At 37.3% G+C, this 15,448-nt stretch overlaps 1 protein-coding gene across 5 annotated transcripts in view; it reads left to right on the forward strand.

Moving 5' to 3' along the window:
• dph6 (diphthamine biosynthesis 6) overlaps window positions 1-15,448 on the forward strand; it is a 280,799-nt gene that overhangs the window by 142,752 nt on the left and 122,599 nt on the right. For all 5 annotated transcript variants that reach the window (XM_072266984.1, XM_072267000.1, XM_072266992.1 and 2 more), the window contains 3 exons: window positions 3,696-3,818; window positions 4,437-4,566; window positions 11,074-11,248. In XM_072266984.1, the coding sequence (XP_072123085.1) occupies window positions 3,696-3,818; window positions 4,437-4,566; window positions 11,074-11,248 (428 nt within the window). The remainder of the gene's footprint in view (window positions 1-3,695; window positions 3,819-4,436; window positions 4,567-11,073; window positions 11,249-15,448) is intronic.

Below are 15,448 nucleotides of genomic sequence, written 5' to 3' on the forward strand. Positions count from 1 at the left end.
TCTTATCCCAGTAATAATTTTCTTTTTAAATGCTTATCCTTTTAGAAAATTGCCATTGAATTTCCTTGCAGGTTGTGCTTCAGATGTGAATGACCCACTGATAAAAAGGAAGCTTCCTATGTCACCTTTGGTTCCTTCAGCAGTCATTTTAAATCTGTGTCATTTAGTTCTGAACCTTCTATCACTGCAATCAATTTCTCCTTATTTATCCTGTCAAAGTGTTTTATAATGATTCAACATAAATCTCTTGCTGTTGTCTTCCTTGCTTCTGTTAAAAAAAAGCCAGGACTTTGTTTAAAATGCTTTTTTAACAGCCTTCGCGAGTTGTTTTGCAGCCTTCAAAGTTTCATCTACCCTCAGCCACCCAGGTTTGTTCCTGCACTCTCTTTAAAATTCTACCACCTACTTAATGTTGCCTCTCCTCATTTGTCCTTCAAACTGCATCCCTGGTGTCATCCTTGAAAATCTTGTCTGTACTTCTCCCGGGGGTTTCTCCAACCAGCCTAAAGTGCAGGTTCTCAAAATTTTACATGATACTACAGCTCATGTATAACTAACCCCTTGCAGCATGTTAACATTACATGCTTGGTTTTGTGTTCATTGCTTTGATTTGCAAAGCCAGGTGCCTTATGCATTTTTTAACTGTCATCTCAACTTGCCATAGCATCTTCAAAGATCTGCGAATACGCATCACTGGGTCCCTGTGCTCATGTAGCCTCTTCAAAATACTACTGTTTAGATTCTCCTGTACCTCTGTAAATTCCTCCCAAAGCAAATGACTTATTAAAAGGAAGTACAGCAGTAAAGATGCCTTGCTGAGATTGTGCAGGGCTTTAGAGAGAGCTGTATAGGAGTGGTGATACAGCAATTCCATTACCAGACTACTGAACCAGAGGTAACAATACAGAAAATGGAATTCAAAATTTCACCATGGCAGTTGTACAATTTAAGTTCTTATTTGAGATTTTTAAAAGACTTGTGCTAAGCAGTGATGACCCCTGCTCAATCAGATTTTCAGAATAACCCACTTAGTCTATTGATGTCTTTCAGGAGATGAAATTTATCATCCTTACTTAGTCGTGCCTTTATGTGTCACCAGGCTCAGCAGTGTGGTTGATTTTCAGTACTCTGTAGAACAGCTTAGCACACCATTCAGATGCCAAGGGCAGTTTGTCATGTTCAATATTTTACGCCAAGGTTGTGTTTTAGTTAGCACGATGCTATTACAGCTTGCGGCTTCGGAGTTCAGAGTTCATTCTCTCCATCCTCTGTAAGGAGTTAGTACATCCTCCCTGTGGAAAGTGTGGGTTTTCGCTGGGTGCTCCGATTTCTTCCCACAGTCCAAAGATATACAGGTTAGTAGGTTAATTGGTTGTTGTAACTTGTCCCATCAGTATGTTAGGATTAAATCGGGGGTTGTCGGGAGATGCTGGGGAGTGCAGCTCTGAGGGCCGGCAGGGTCTATTCCACACTGTATCTCCAAATAAATAAATAAATTTATCTAAAGAAGGATAAGCATTTTTTAGATTTAGAACAAAAATGCTAAGGATGCTGGGAGAGATTGAGTAATATTAGGGGCTGTTCTACTCACTTATACTTATGACTGTGAGGCTAAGCACCATTCCAATGACATATTTAAGTCTGCTGATGACACCACTCTCTTTGACTGGATCAATGGTGGTAATGAATCAGCATATAGGAGTGAGATTGAAAATCTAGCTGAGTGGTGCCAGAACAACAACCTTTCACTCAATGTCAGCAAGACCAAAGAGCTGATTATTGACTGCAGGTGGAGGAAACCGGAAGTCCATGAGCCAGTCCTCATCAGAGGATCAGAGGTGGAGAGGGTCAGCAACTTTAAATTCCTTGGTATTATATTTCAGAGGACCTGTCCTGCGTCCAGCATGTAAGTGCCATTACAAAGCATGCATAGCAGCACCTCTACTTTCTTAGATGTTTGTGAAGGTTCAGCATGTTATCTAAGACTTTGACAAACTTCTATAGATGCGAAGTAGAGAGTATACTGACTGTTTGCATCATAGACTGGTCTGGAAATACCGATGCCCTTAAACATAAACTCCTACAAAAAGTAGTGGGTATGGCCCAGTCCATCATGAGTAATGGAAATGCCTTACAGATTAGACAGTCTATAGAGAAGAGAAAAAGTAGATTAACATTCCAGATGAGCATGCACCAGAACTGTCCAGTTGTAATGCAAACTGGAAAAAATAGTTACCTGAAGTTATCCAATTTGATAGTGTGTTGCAAAGGGCTGCAAAGTGCTTTTAAATGAAGTACTGTTAGCTTATGTTAGCATCAAGATTATGTTAGTCTCTGTTGGACTTTCAAGTACTGTATCAAGATTGGAGCTGCTTTCTTCAGGAAGGATGTAATGAGACATTTGAACATGTTTTATGTGGTAAAATATTTTGATCGCTGTTCAAGAATCAGCAGATTTTTCAGCATCATTTGTTCACTTTATATCTGATTTTGATGGATGCTTCCTCTTCAAGGTGTTACAGGATATGGGGTACAGGTAAAATATGGAAGACCATACATCGGTTATCTCATTGATGAGGGAACCTGGTTTTTAAGGCTAAACTCCTTGTACGGTGGTCAGATATTAAAGGTGAATATTTTTGCAACTGCATCCATTAAAGTAGCAGTATAATTTGTTAGGATGAAGTTGAAAAAATTAGTTGACCATATATTTGCTGAGTTAAAGTGGAAACTATCAAACATCCTTCCAGAATTACCACAATATTGTATCAACGGGAATTGGTGACTGGCTTTGTCTCAGATACAGTTCAAACCCAGAATTGGCTTTTTAACTTTGAAGCATCTTCGAGTGATAGGGGGTGTATTAATTGTCAAAGATATATACACTCTTCCTCTGAAATCCTCTTCCGAATTGCAGTAGTTTATATTTAAGCCCTGACAGGTACGTTCATAACAAAGACATTCATCAAGTCTGTTAAATGTGCAAAGTTCTTAAACCATTGAGAAATAAATGGTATCAATAGAAATACATTAAATAAATAGCAATAGGTAAAAGTGCAATTAGAGGTTTGAAGCTATCACTGTAATATTGATACTATCTGCACAGAAATAACCTTTATTTCAGAGTCTTGTGGCTGTCACTGATGATGTGGTTCTGAGAAGACCTATATTTGGTTCCTGGTAGATGTTAAGTTATTTGATCTCAGAGGGTTAACAGTGGGTGTCCAATTATTCAAATTAGTTTACAGAAAGGGAAAACAGCAGTCAGAATTCCTGGCAAGAGTAAGCATAGAATTGGACGAATGCTAGATGAGACTCTGCTGCTAACATTTACACTTGCATTGAGACGCTGTATTGCATACAAGTTAAATGATATTTCCATATGTGTTTAAATAGTACAACCTAAAATCTCAGATAAGGAGGCTTTCTCATGAGCTGTCTTAGTACAAGTACTCCTTTGCTACAAAATAAAAGTTAAATACCAGTAAAATCAGCAAATGCTTTGCAGCAACCTCACTGCACTTCTCCAGTTAATCTTGCAGAATGATCAGTTTTGTATGTGTGCCCTCGCATAAGCAGTACAGACTCTTCAGCTGCCCGATGAGGTCTTGCAGCATCCAAAATAATTTTCAGTGAAATCAATGTCATCCCTGCATTTGTTTTCTTGAATTAATTTGTGATTTATTTTCTTTCAGTAAAGTTAAATCATTGGTCTGGGAAAACGAAAAGTGGCTACCATTGGATTAGTGGGCCAACTTTTCCCATGGAAGGAAAAAGCATTAATGATGCATCAAGGCAGTTATTTTCATTGTTACAAGGTAGTTCCTTTATAATTTTTATATTTTAACTGTTAAAAGTTATAGTAATCTGGTTTATTACAATTGTTTAAAAATTATTCAAATAATGCATTTCATCTAACAGGATTATAGAGGCAGATTTGGAAATAGTCCTCAACATTAGAACAATATCTTGCTAAGATCAAACATCCTATTATCAGTGGGAAAAAAAAACACTTACAGCTGATTTTCCCCAAAGTAATGATGTATATAACTGATCTAGAGATACCGGAATATTTGAATTTGGCATAAGATACTGTATCACCTCTCTTTTGTTATGTTCTGTAGAATAACGATAACTATAATCACATTCTGGGAATTAGGGTAAAATGGTGCTAACACTTCAAGTCTTAACAAAATTGACATTTACAGCATAAATGGCTTATATGAAATAAAGATATATATCAACATAAATACATTCTACATTTGCAGTGGCATTCTCCAATAGTGGTTTCTGTATTGCAGCATAAATGTTTAACACATTGTTCCATCTTTCCAGATCAGAACAAAGAGAGAAAATAAATGTTATGTGGAAAGTTCCTTCAGAATATATTAATGTAAATTTTTGACTTGATTGAAGTTTGTTCTGTTTTATTGTAGTGGAATTGAAAATGAAAGATTACACGTTATCAGATATTATTCTGCTTCACCTGTATATAAAGGACATAATGGATTTTGGCACCATAAACTCAGTGTATCAATCCTACTTCAACCTAAACCCACCTGCAAGGTAATGGAAATGCTGCATGGGACCATTTTGACTGATGAATTTTACTATTTCATGAACATGAATACTCTTAGATTGCAAAATATTAACCAAGTTGAAAGGGACGTAAAACATTGCATCTTTCTAAATCATCCTTAAAACTGACAATCATGTATTCATGTATACAATTACTAGGCTACTCCCTACAAAATAGGTAATAAATTAATTTACTCTGACTTGTAACAATGTACAATGGGTTGCTTTCAGGATATTGAAAAACAGGTTCAATGTAACTAATCCTTTTACGATCAAAAGAAGAAAAATAAACAGAATAATGATGCAGAATGTTATTCTTGATCCTGCCTAAAACAAGAGCACAGTATTTCAGGAAACAGTATTTATTCTGATAAAAAGAGGCCATTCAGTCCCACAATTCTATACCAATCCCATCAGTTTCAGTCACTTTATTTTCCTGTACCATGGCAGCTTATTCTTTATCATGCTTATTCTCATTCACTCTTTTTAAATTATTGAATAGTTTGTATTATATATGCCTTTACTGCTGTAAAGAAGTAGGGGAAGCAGAAATCTGGCCTTAACCCCCCAAGTGAGCTTCCAAATTTCTAATGTCTGTCTGCTGCCAATTCAGATTTCCGGACATAGTTTGTGTAAAAGCTTGCTGTCAAAGGAACAGTAACAACAGATGCCTTGCTTATTATAGCTTTTGAAAAATAGATGTTAAGTTGATATTGCTGTCTTGATTTTCACCCAAAACATTGAAATATTTCCTTCAATGAAAAAGTTTATGATTTCTGTCACTCCCAACATATTCCTAGCTCTTCAGAAGATACAGTCAGTATTATGCCACTTTTGCTATACATTACGCTCAGGGTAGCAACAATCCAATGTACCTCAGTATAAACTTGGCTCGGTCCCACTAGAAACAGAGAAAGCAGGACAGATATCTGAGGATGATACTGTTTTTCATTTCAAATCCGTACCATCTCAAAACAGCATCCAAAAAAAAAGAGTAGAACATACCAGAATCACCTATAAGACTTAAACTTTGAAATATAATACTATCCTCTTTTGAACACTGGTAAAATATTTTCAGTCTGTACTCACTACAAGTCTAAACATAAAAAGGTTTTTGAAAGTGAGCTGAGGTGCAATAACAGTTTCTTATTACTTAGAATGGAAATAATTCCAATTTTTTTTTAAGATTTCATGGCTCACTGAAGCAAGTTCAAGCATTGAGAAAATGATCCACCAAGGCGCTAACAACAATGGCTTTGCTCATCTATTTTTTTTCTCTTTCCTTGGTTTTGTGAATGCCTTTATAGTTAATGGGGAAAACAGTCTTAGATATAGGAAGTAAGCTTAGCCAGAATTAAAAAGGATAAAATAAAGATTATGACCATAAGGTACAGGAGCAGAAATAGGCCATTTGGCCCTTTGAGTCTGCTCCACCATTTCAAAGGTTTCAAAGGTACATTTAATGTCTGAGAAACATATACAATATACATCCTGAAATTCTTTTTCTTCACAACTATCCACAAAAACAGAGGAGTGCCCCCAAAGAGTGAATGACAGTTAAATGTTAGAACCCCAAAGCTCCCCTCAGCTCCCCCCTCCCACACATAAGCAGCAAAGCAACGATCACCCCTCCCCATCAGCAAAAAAAATGCATCAGCACCCCCCACTGAGCACTCAAGCATGCAGCAAAGCATCAATAAAGGCACGGACTTACAGTAACCCAAAGACTACTCGTTCACCCGGTATTCAACATACCACAGGCTCCCTCTCTCTCTCTAATAATGGAAAAAGAGGTGTCTCCATTTAACAGCAAGAGGGGAGACATAACAAACAACTCACTGATTTACAATGTTTCTGCTGCATTGTTTTTTTCCAAGCTCTGTGCCCAAAGAACTCTGGTCTCTGGGCACACAGCCAGAGATCTTCCATCTCCCACAAAGCACTAATTTTCTGCACAGGCACCGACCTCAAGTCAGCCCGCCTCCAGAGCCACGAAATCCCAAAACTCCGAAGGCGAGCTAATCTTCTAAGCCACATCTTTGGTATATCAAATAATGGCCAGTTGTGAGAACATGAGAGCAGGTCCTATTCCGGCAAAGAACTGAAGTCAGGGTCTTCAAAAGAAAGGGAAAAATAGAGATATTAAGGATAGAAATAGAGCTGTTTCCGAAGATGCAAGCAAAGAAGTTGTCGTTAGGCACCATTGTCTCTCCTAAACTCTGCCCTCATGGCTAATCCAATTCCCTCGCAGATCCAGTCTCCTGCCTTCTCCCCATAACCGTTCATGCCCTGACTCATCAAGAATTTATCAACCTTTGCATTAGGTATACCCTGTGATTTGGCCTCCACAACGGCCTGTGGCAACGAATTCCATAGATTGACTGCTAACTGGCTAAAGAAATTCCTCCTCATCTCCATTCAAAATGGACGTCCCTCTATTCTGAGTCTGTGCCCTATTTCCCCCACCATATGAAACATCCTCTCCACATCCACTCTGTTGAGGCCTTTCAACATTTGATAGGTTTCAATGAGATCTCTCCTAATTATTCTAAGTTACATTGAGTACAGATCCAGAGCCATAAAACGCTGCTCATGTGATAAGCCGTTCAATCTTGGAATCATTTTCATGAACCTCTTTTGAACCCTCTCCAAAGTCGGCTCATCCTTTCTTAGACAGGGACTTAAAATTGCTTAGAATTCTCCATGTGAGGTCTTACCAGTGCCTTATAAAGCCTCAACATTACATCCTTGGTTTTATATTCAAGCCCTCTCAAAATGAATGCTAACATTGTATTTGCCTTCCTCACCTACAACCTACAAGTTAACCATCTGGGAATCCTGCACGAGGATTCTGCAGTCCCTTTGCACCTCAGATTTTTGAATTTCCTCTCCATTTAGAAAATAGTCTACCCTTTTATTCCTTCTGCCAAGGTGCATAACTATACACTTCCCAACACTTTCCATCTGCCACATCTTTGCTCATACTCCTAAGCTGTCAAGTCCTTCTGTATCCTCTCTGCTTCCTCAAAAATACTGCCTTTCCACCTATCTTCATATCATCGTCAAACTTGGCCAACAATTCCATCATCCTAATCATCGAAATGTAGTGTAAAAAGAATCAGTCCCAACACAGACCCCTGTGGAACACCACTCATCACTGGCAGCTAACCAGAAAAGGCTCTTTATTCCCACTATTTGCCTCCTGCTAATCAGCCAATGCTCTATCAATGCTTGTATCTTTCCTGTAATACCATGCAATCTTAACTTGTTAAGCAGCTGCATGTGTGGCACTTTGTCAAAACCTTCTGAAAATGCATGTACTCAACAACCACCAATTCTCGCTTATCTGTCCTCCTTGTTATTTCCTAAAAGAATTCCAACAGATTTGTCAGGCACAATTTTTCCTTAATGAAACCATGCTGATTCGGCCTTTTTTTATCATATGCCTCCAAGTACCATGAAACCACATCCTTTACAATCAAATCCAACATCTTCCAAGCCACTGAGGTCAGACTAACAGGCTTATAATTTCTGCCTCTCTCTCTTCTTGAAGAGTGGAGGTGATTTAACTACTTTCAGACTTTTCAGTTTCCTCAGCACCTTCTCCCTAGTAATGGCAACTTCACTCACTACTGCCTCTTGACACTCTTAAACTTGCAACATACTGCTAGTGTCATCCACAGTGAAGACTGATGCAAAATATTTATTCAGTTCGTCAACCATTTCCTTATCCCTCATTGCTACCCTTCCAGCATCAGGTTCCATCGGTCTGATATCTACTCCCTCATCTCTTTTATTCTTTTCATATTTGAAGATACTTTTATTTTTTTCTACCTAGAGTTTCCTTTACTTTCATAAGCTTTCTCATTTTTAGCTTTACAGTGTTGGAGAATTTAACTCTTGATGAAAAGTTTTAGGCAGTGCATTTTGAAAAAGTTTCACTGTTAGCTGCTTTGAGAAACGCATTTACTTCATGCTCTGCAAAGCAGTTTATGCTCTTATTTGTTGTTGACCATGAGGTGATAAGATTTTTATGTAGGTTCATGGATTTTCTTTTTTCACTAATTTAGGTATTTCATAGACACGAGCAATTAAAATTTTATGCAATGAAAGCAATTGATCCTTTTAGCATGATGCAGGTCTCTGAAAGTGTATGTATATGTGTGTGTGTGTGTGTGTGTGTAAAAAAAAAAAATGAACCATTGTTTTTAATGAGTATGAATCCATTAGTTCCCAGTAACTTTATCAAACAATACGACTGTATATCATTAGATAGCCTGATGGGCAAAATGCCTAATAAAAACAAAGGATGAAACAATTTTTTTTGTTTCAAACATCAGACGTGCATTTATGTGAGAAGGTGTTATTTAATCCGGGATCAATGCTGGGAAGTTTTTAAACTATAGATGTGTCTAGGCTCTTCTTGTATATGTATGTGTGTGTATATATATTTTTTTCTCTCACCACTTTGTAGGTGGTGGGTATATGTACTTTTCCCTCAATCTTGGGTCCTCTACGAGAGGTCTGGGAGCTTGAACATTCAACACAGCATCCTTGCTGTTCCGTGTGGTCTTCTGGACCGAGATTCTCAGATATTGTTCCCGGAATTTGTTGGAGCCACTCTCCCAGTCCAGGTGTTACAGCTCCAAGTGCTCCTATCACCACTGGGATTATTCTGGCTTTAACCTTCCACATGCTTTCTCTCTGCTGTTTCAAGTCCTGGTATTTCTCCAGCTTCTCATTCTTTCTTCCTGATGTCACCGTCATTTGGGATTGCCACATCTATGACTATTGTTTTCTTCAGTTCCTTGCCCAGTATTACTATGTCTGGTTAGTTGGCCAATACTTGCTTACCAGTCTGTATTTGGAAGTCCCAGAGGATCTTAGCTCTGTTATTCTCCATTACCTTCTCGGGTGTTTCCCATAGAATGCTCGAATTTATAAACAGAGGCCCAGGGTTCAAAGATAGGGAAGCTATGTTGGACCTGTATAAATCATTGGTTAGGCCACAGTGGAAAAATAGCACCTAGACCTTTGGGAAGAATGAGGAAGTCAGAGGCAAGGTACAGAAATAAATAATAAGACAGATTCAGGAATGGAGGATTTAAGCCGTTAATGGTTCAACTGAAGAAGGTGAAATTTAACTTGACTCAATAAAGAAGAAAAAGAGGTTTCATAGAGATGTGAATTCATTGTTGGGTTAGTTGGAGGGAGGCTATTCCCATTTGTGATAACTGGGGACCCACTGAGGTTTTAGGCGGCAAAATGAAAAAGAGGGATGTGTGAAAAAACTCTTTTGTGCAGGAGGTAATGATAACATGATCCTCACAGCTTGTACATGTGGTGGAAGGAGAGGTCAGGTAAAAAATTGGATCAACATTTGGAAGGAAAATAAATTGGAAGGCTCTGGAGAAAGAGTGAAAGAATCGGACTGCTATTACAGACGCTGTCACAAATTCCAAGGTTTCCTTATGTACTGTAACAACTCTATGATACATTATCAATTTAAAAGATTTACAGATGAAATTAAAATATGTATTCTGTACAATCATGCATTAATTCTTGATGCACTGTTAACATTGACTCTCAGCTACAAAGCAAAGAGGGAAAGGGATTCCTTCTGGAAAATGTCTTAAAATAAGAGGACTATGATAGCACATGTAATATAAGACCATAAGAGTCTCCTCTGCTATTTCTTCATGACTGATCTATTTCCCTCCAATCTGCTGCCTTCTCCTTTATCTCTTCATGCCCTGACTAATCAGGAATCAATCAACCTCTGCCTTATGTATAGCCAATGACTTGGTATCCACAGCTGCCTGTGGCAACAAATTCCACAGATACACCACTCTCTGGCTAAAGAAGTTTCTCCTCTTCTCCATTCTAAATGGACTTCCCTTTATTCTGAGGCTGTAGCCTCAGGTCTTAGACTCACCCAACACAACAAAACATGATCTTCTCATCCACTATATTGAGGCCTTTCAACATTCGAAAAGTTTCATTGGGATCTCCCCTCATTCTTCTGAATTCCAGTGAGTACAGGCCCAGAATCATCAAATGCTCCTCATATGATAAGCCTTTCAATCCTGGAATCATTTTCATGAACCTCCTTTGAACCCTCTGCAATGTCAGCACATCCTTTCTTAGATAAGAGGCTCAAAACTGTTCACAGTACTCCGATTGAGGCTTCACCAGTGCTTTATAAGGCCTCAACATTACATCCTTGCTAACATCACATTTGCCTTCCTCAGTACCAACTCAACCTGCAAATTAACCTGTGTGGAATCCTGCATAACAACTCTCAAGTCCCTTTGCACCTCAAATTTTTGAATTTTCTCTCCATTTAGAAAATAGTCTGTGCTTTTATTTCTTCTACCAAAGTACATGACCATACCCTTCCTGACACTGCATTCTCAACACAATATTTTGGAACTATTGAAAGTTCAAACAGTCCACAAAGTTACCCTGTATTAAATCGTCCCTGTGTTTTTCTAGGGTTTGTGTGGAAGTCCCGTTACCTGATGGAATATTGCTTCAAGTTGATTGCCTTTTACACAAAAATGAATCAGCTTCCCAAGATGTAACAAAACAGCAAAAGGAGGTTATGCATGTTCAGAGTATTTCACATTGGGCACCTGCTAACATAGGACCTTACAGTCAGTCAATAAAGGTAAGCAATGATACTGGATAAAAAGTCACAAGTTAAGCAAGGAATCATGTTCCAATACTATTGTATACTGAAGACCAGCATTGTTTTTAATTGCAGTAAGAACCTTCTCTTCAGAATGATTCTATTATTCGATGATGCAAACTCAAAGCACCAAGAGCCATGTTTTTTTAGGAACAGAACATCTCAACTCTGATAGCTAATTTCCTCAGTTGCCTGAAGCTATTGATAGTCCTATAGGGAGGTAGGGACTGCTGCTAAATGTATTGGAAACCATGAGAGAAAATCATACCTTTATAAATGTGTGTACTGTGCTGGAACAAGGCTGATGGCAGCAACGCAAAATTACCATTTATTTGTAATAATGTTTAAGTAATTTGAGTCATTAAACTAGCTCTTGTTTCTAATATGTAATATTATACACTGCTGTGACAGTGGAAATATTTATTGACAGAGCTTCTCACAGCTGTCTCTTCTGTTTGGTTCTTGCTACCTGGAGGCTGAAATCTGTTAATAAAGCCCACTTAGGTGCAGAATCATCAGTCAGCTGATTTTTCAAAGAGTGTTGCCATTTTTATTCCCTTGTTTTTCTCCCACATCATTGTGTCTTGAGTCATAATAAGGTATCGACTATAGAGCTTTTATGAAACACAGAAAGTGGCATGGAATACTAGAGTTTTATTTTACTTTCAGTTGTTCCCAAATAGTAAGGAGTTCTGCATCACAGATCCATTATAAACAGAACTAAGAATATGTAAAACACAATTAGGTCTTTTTAACAAAAATACATCTAGGAGAGACATGATTTCAAGTCTCTCCTAGAATGAGCTAGATTTCAAGCCAAGAAACCTGGAGGTGAAAGAATTTCAGCTGTACACTATCTAGTTTTAGACTTGTGAAACAAGCTCTGTATTTTGAAATGAAACTGATAGAATAATGATTTTTGTATTTTAGTAATCACAGGAGAATATTTTGCCTAAAGCTTCAGTTGTAATTATTGTAGAGAATTATAATTTATAGCTCATTAATTTTTGTTATTAAATATTTAGTCAATTTTTTTCATGTTTGTTCCCCTTTGATAGTCAATAAAATTGACAATAAATTAGCAACGCTTATTGACATTAAAGCTGATTTTGATGTGCTCTATCAAGAATTGCTCTGTTTTGAGTGAAACTGTGTCAGAACTATCAGTTTAATTTGCCAGTAGAAATGTCTTTCTCAGTTATCAGTAGAAGATAATTAGCCGAGGATCAGCAGAGCAGAGTATAAGGAGGGTTATAAGGTTTTGTGCTGAAATACTGTACACTGTGTACAGATCAATTAGGACGCTTAACTTCATTTATAGTACGACAAAATTAATCCCATAAAAATGAGTGATCTCAGAGGAGTCAGTTGTCAGCTTCTAGCAGGATCACTTTGCCATAATCTATTAAAAAGCAGCTTTTATCAATGCTTGCCTTTGTCATATTTTATGGATTTTTTCCATAAACACTGCCTATACTTCATAAATGTCTCAATTTTCTAGTCTATTAACATGACTTCAAAAGCAATTGATAAAAGGACAGTGCATGCATGAAATAATACACCAATAATTTGAGGTGCTAAAGGCAATAACAGTGGTTAAACATCTTCACATGGCTTGTGAAGTAAAACAGCACTAGAATATAACTCATTGCCTGTTGACTAAAAGGGATTAATCAAATTAATTGGAATTGTAAGGAGATCTATTCCTGCAAACTCTAAAATATTTTGTTTGGCTTCATTAAATTTTGTTTTAAAAGCAATAGTAGAAAGAAAATCTGCAAATCCAATTGCCTTTCTTCAAATGGGCAATACTGTAGCATAGCAGTTAGTGCAACCCTTTACAGTGCTAGCGATCGCAGTTCAATTCCTGCCACTGTCTGTAAGGAGTTTGCACATTCTTCCTGTGGCAGTGTGGGTTTCCACAAGGTGCTCTGGTTACCTTCCAAATTCCAAAGGTGTACAGTTTGGTAAGTTGTAGGCATGCTACATTGGCATCAGAAGCATCAGGCTGCCCCCCAGCAAATCCTTGGGCCTTGTTGGTCATTGCTGCAATCGACCCATTTTACTGTATGTTTCAAAGAACTTGTGACAAGTAAAGCTAATCTCTTTTTTTATTCTCTTTCTTGGAAAATGGTTTGTGAAATCAGTATTTTGGTATTTTTTTCATGTGAGCAAGAGAATGCAAATAATTGTGCATGTTTTGCAGCAGTTAAAAGTAAAGAAAAATAAATCTGTGGCTCAAATAAACTCTTCTCAGGCTTCCAGGTGGGTACAGGTATCGATTTTAACTGACATTTCGATGACGAACTCTGCCATCTTCATCAGGACAAAGTTTGTCATTGAAACATCGGTTGAAATTGATACCTGCACCTAGCTGGAAGCCCATGAAGAGTTTATTTGTCATATACGCCAGGAAAGCACTAGATACTTTTTCAAATCTATTGCTATTTAATTTGTAGAATTGAGTCAGCTATAATCTATAATTAATTGTTAGATTGCCTATGTACAATAAAAATCTAAATAAAACCAATTTTTTAAAGAAGTATGAAATTCTGCGATATGGTTGCAAACCTTATCAATAGTTCATGGTCCTATTGTTTTTTAAATGTTCTGCTTAGTTTACTGAATTTTGCCACATGGCATTAGGAAGGATGCTAAATGGATATCCAGCTAATATCCAAAGAATGTGATTTTGACATGTTCAGTGCATCTATGAAATAGAAGTATGGCAAATGGGTACACCATTTTTTAAAAATGTTCATATACTCTATGGCTGATACTCAACTAAAATGAATACAGATAACTCACAAAATTAAAAAGCAGCAGACATGTCTTATGCCAATGAATTTTAAGATTTATTTTTGTAAAGATGAAGTATTTCAATTTTAATTAGAATGATCTGAAGTAGAAGCTACTTAAGCATTGTTCCATTTCCTTCAGCTCTCTTAGATAAAGAAATGAAACAGATGAATAATAGTACATAATAAACAATGTTAATCTTTTAGACTGATAAAATACACTCTCGTCTCAAAATATAAAAAGGTTATAACACTAGGATGGCCATTTGGTTTTGGCAGCATTGATGCTCCATGCAGATAAACTAATTGTACTTATCTGCTCTGTTTTTTTTTATTCCTTCACCATCTGTTTTTCTTCAATCACCTATGAGGTCTAATTTTGAAAATTGGCACGTTTTCAGTCAGCCAGCAAGAGTAGCAGCAAGGATCACAGCTTCATAACTATACAGAGGTTTTCTTCAACTCCATGTTCTAAATCTCTTCCATTTGATTTCCTAAGTTTTGTCCTTTCTGCTATTGGAAATGGTTGCCTCATAATTCTGTCATATGAATATCCTCATTTCTGGGAATACAGTAGTTTAGTGATTCAAATTATGCCAGTCTAGAAATTAGGATGGACATTTTCCATACTAATTGTCCTTGTATAAAAAATCCATTTTTGCTATCTGAAACCATATAATGATGTCCATCATTTAGAGTGTCTACAGGAAATAATCTACACTTGTCATTGGTCGCTCACAACCCAAACAGGTTTTCAAATTTCTTGCCATGTTCGTAGATTAAAAGGAGCTTCCAGCCAAACTAGTATAATACAGTACAAACCCCCAGGTATTGAACTTGTCTCCCTCGATTCCAATTGCAACCTTTATATAAGTCTGAGGCCTTGTGCATTATTGAATTTTCAGTTAGTAACCCCGTGGTCAAAATGGTTGTTGGTATCTGTGCAGTGACTAAGTCATATGCCTCTGTGGACGAGCTGTTGCCATTCAGTGTATGTCACTCTTTCGTCATTATGAGCATCTCTATGATTATGACGTATTGTCTGGGTACCAGTGCAGAAAGTGCCCCTATGTGTCATACATAGCCATTCCTCAGGTTGCATAAGTGGTCTGTTCCTGAGAGCTGTCTGTAGGCCAATTTCTCCATAATCAGAAGTGCCCAGTTTCTAAAGTAACCTGTATCACATCAGCCATGTGCATTTGCTATGATTCCTTCATTTTATTGAATAATCACCTAGGCACAGTCCATCATTAAACTATTCAGATACTATTTAGTCATTAATGAATATCGTGAAATATTTTATTATTAAGTTTACAACCTTGAAATGTCCATTAAAATGTTTGAGAAATTTGCATACAGTCAGATGTCCGTAGTTAGTTTT

This window comes from Mobula birostris, chromosome 1, assembly GCF_030028105.1.
Source record: "Mobula birostris isolate sMobBir1 chromosome 1, sMobBir1.hap1, whole genome shotgun sequence".
NCBI classification, from domain to species: Eukaryota; Metazoa; Chordata; class Chondrichthyes; order Myliobatiformes; family Myliobatidae; genus Mobula; species Mobula birostris.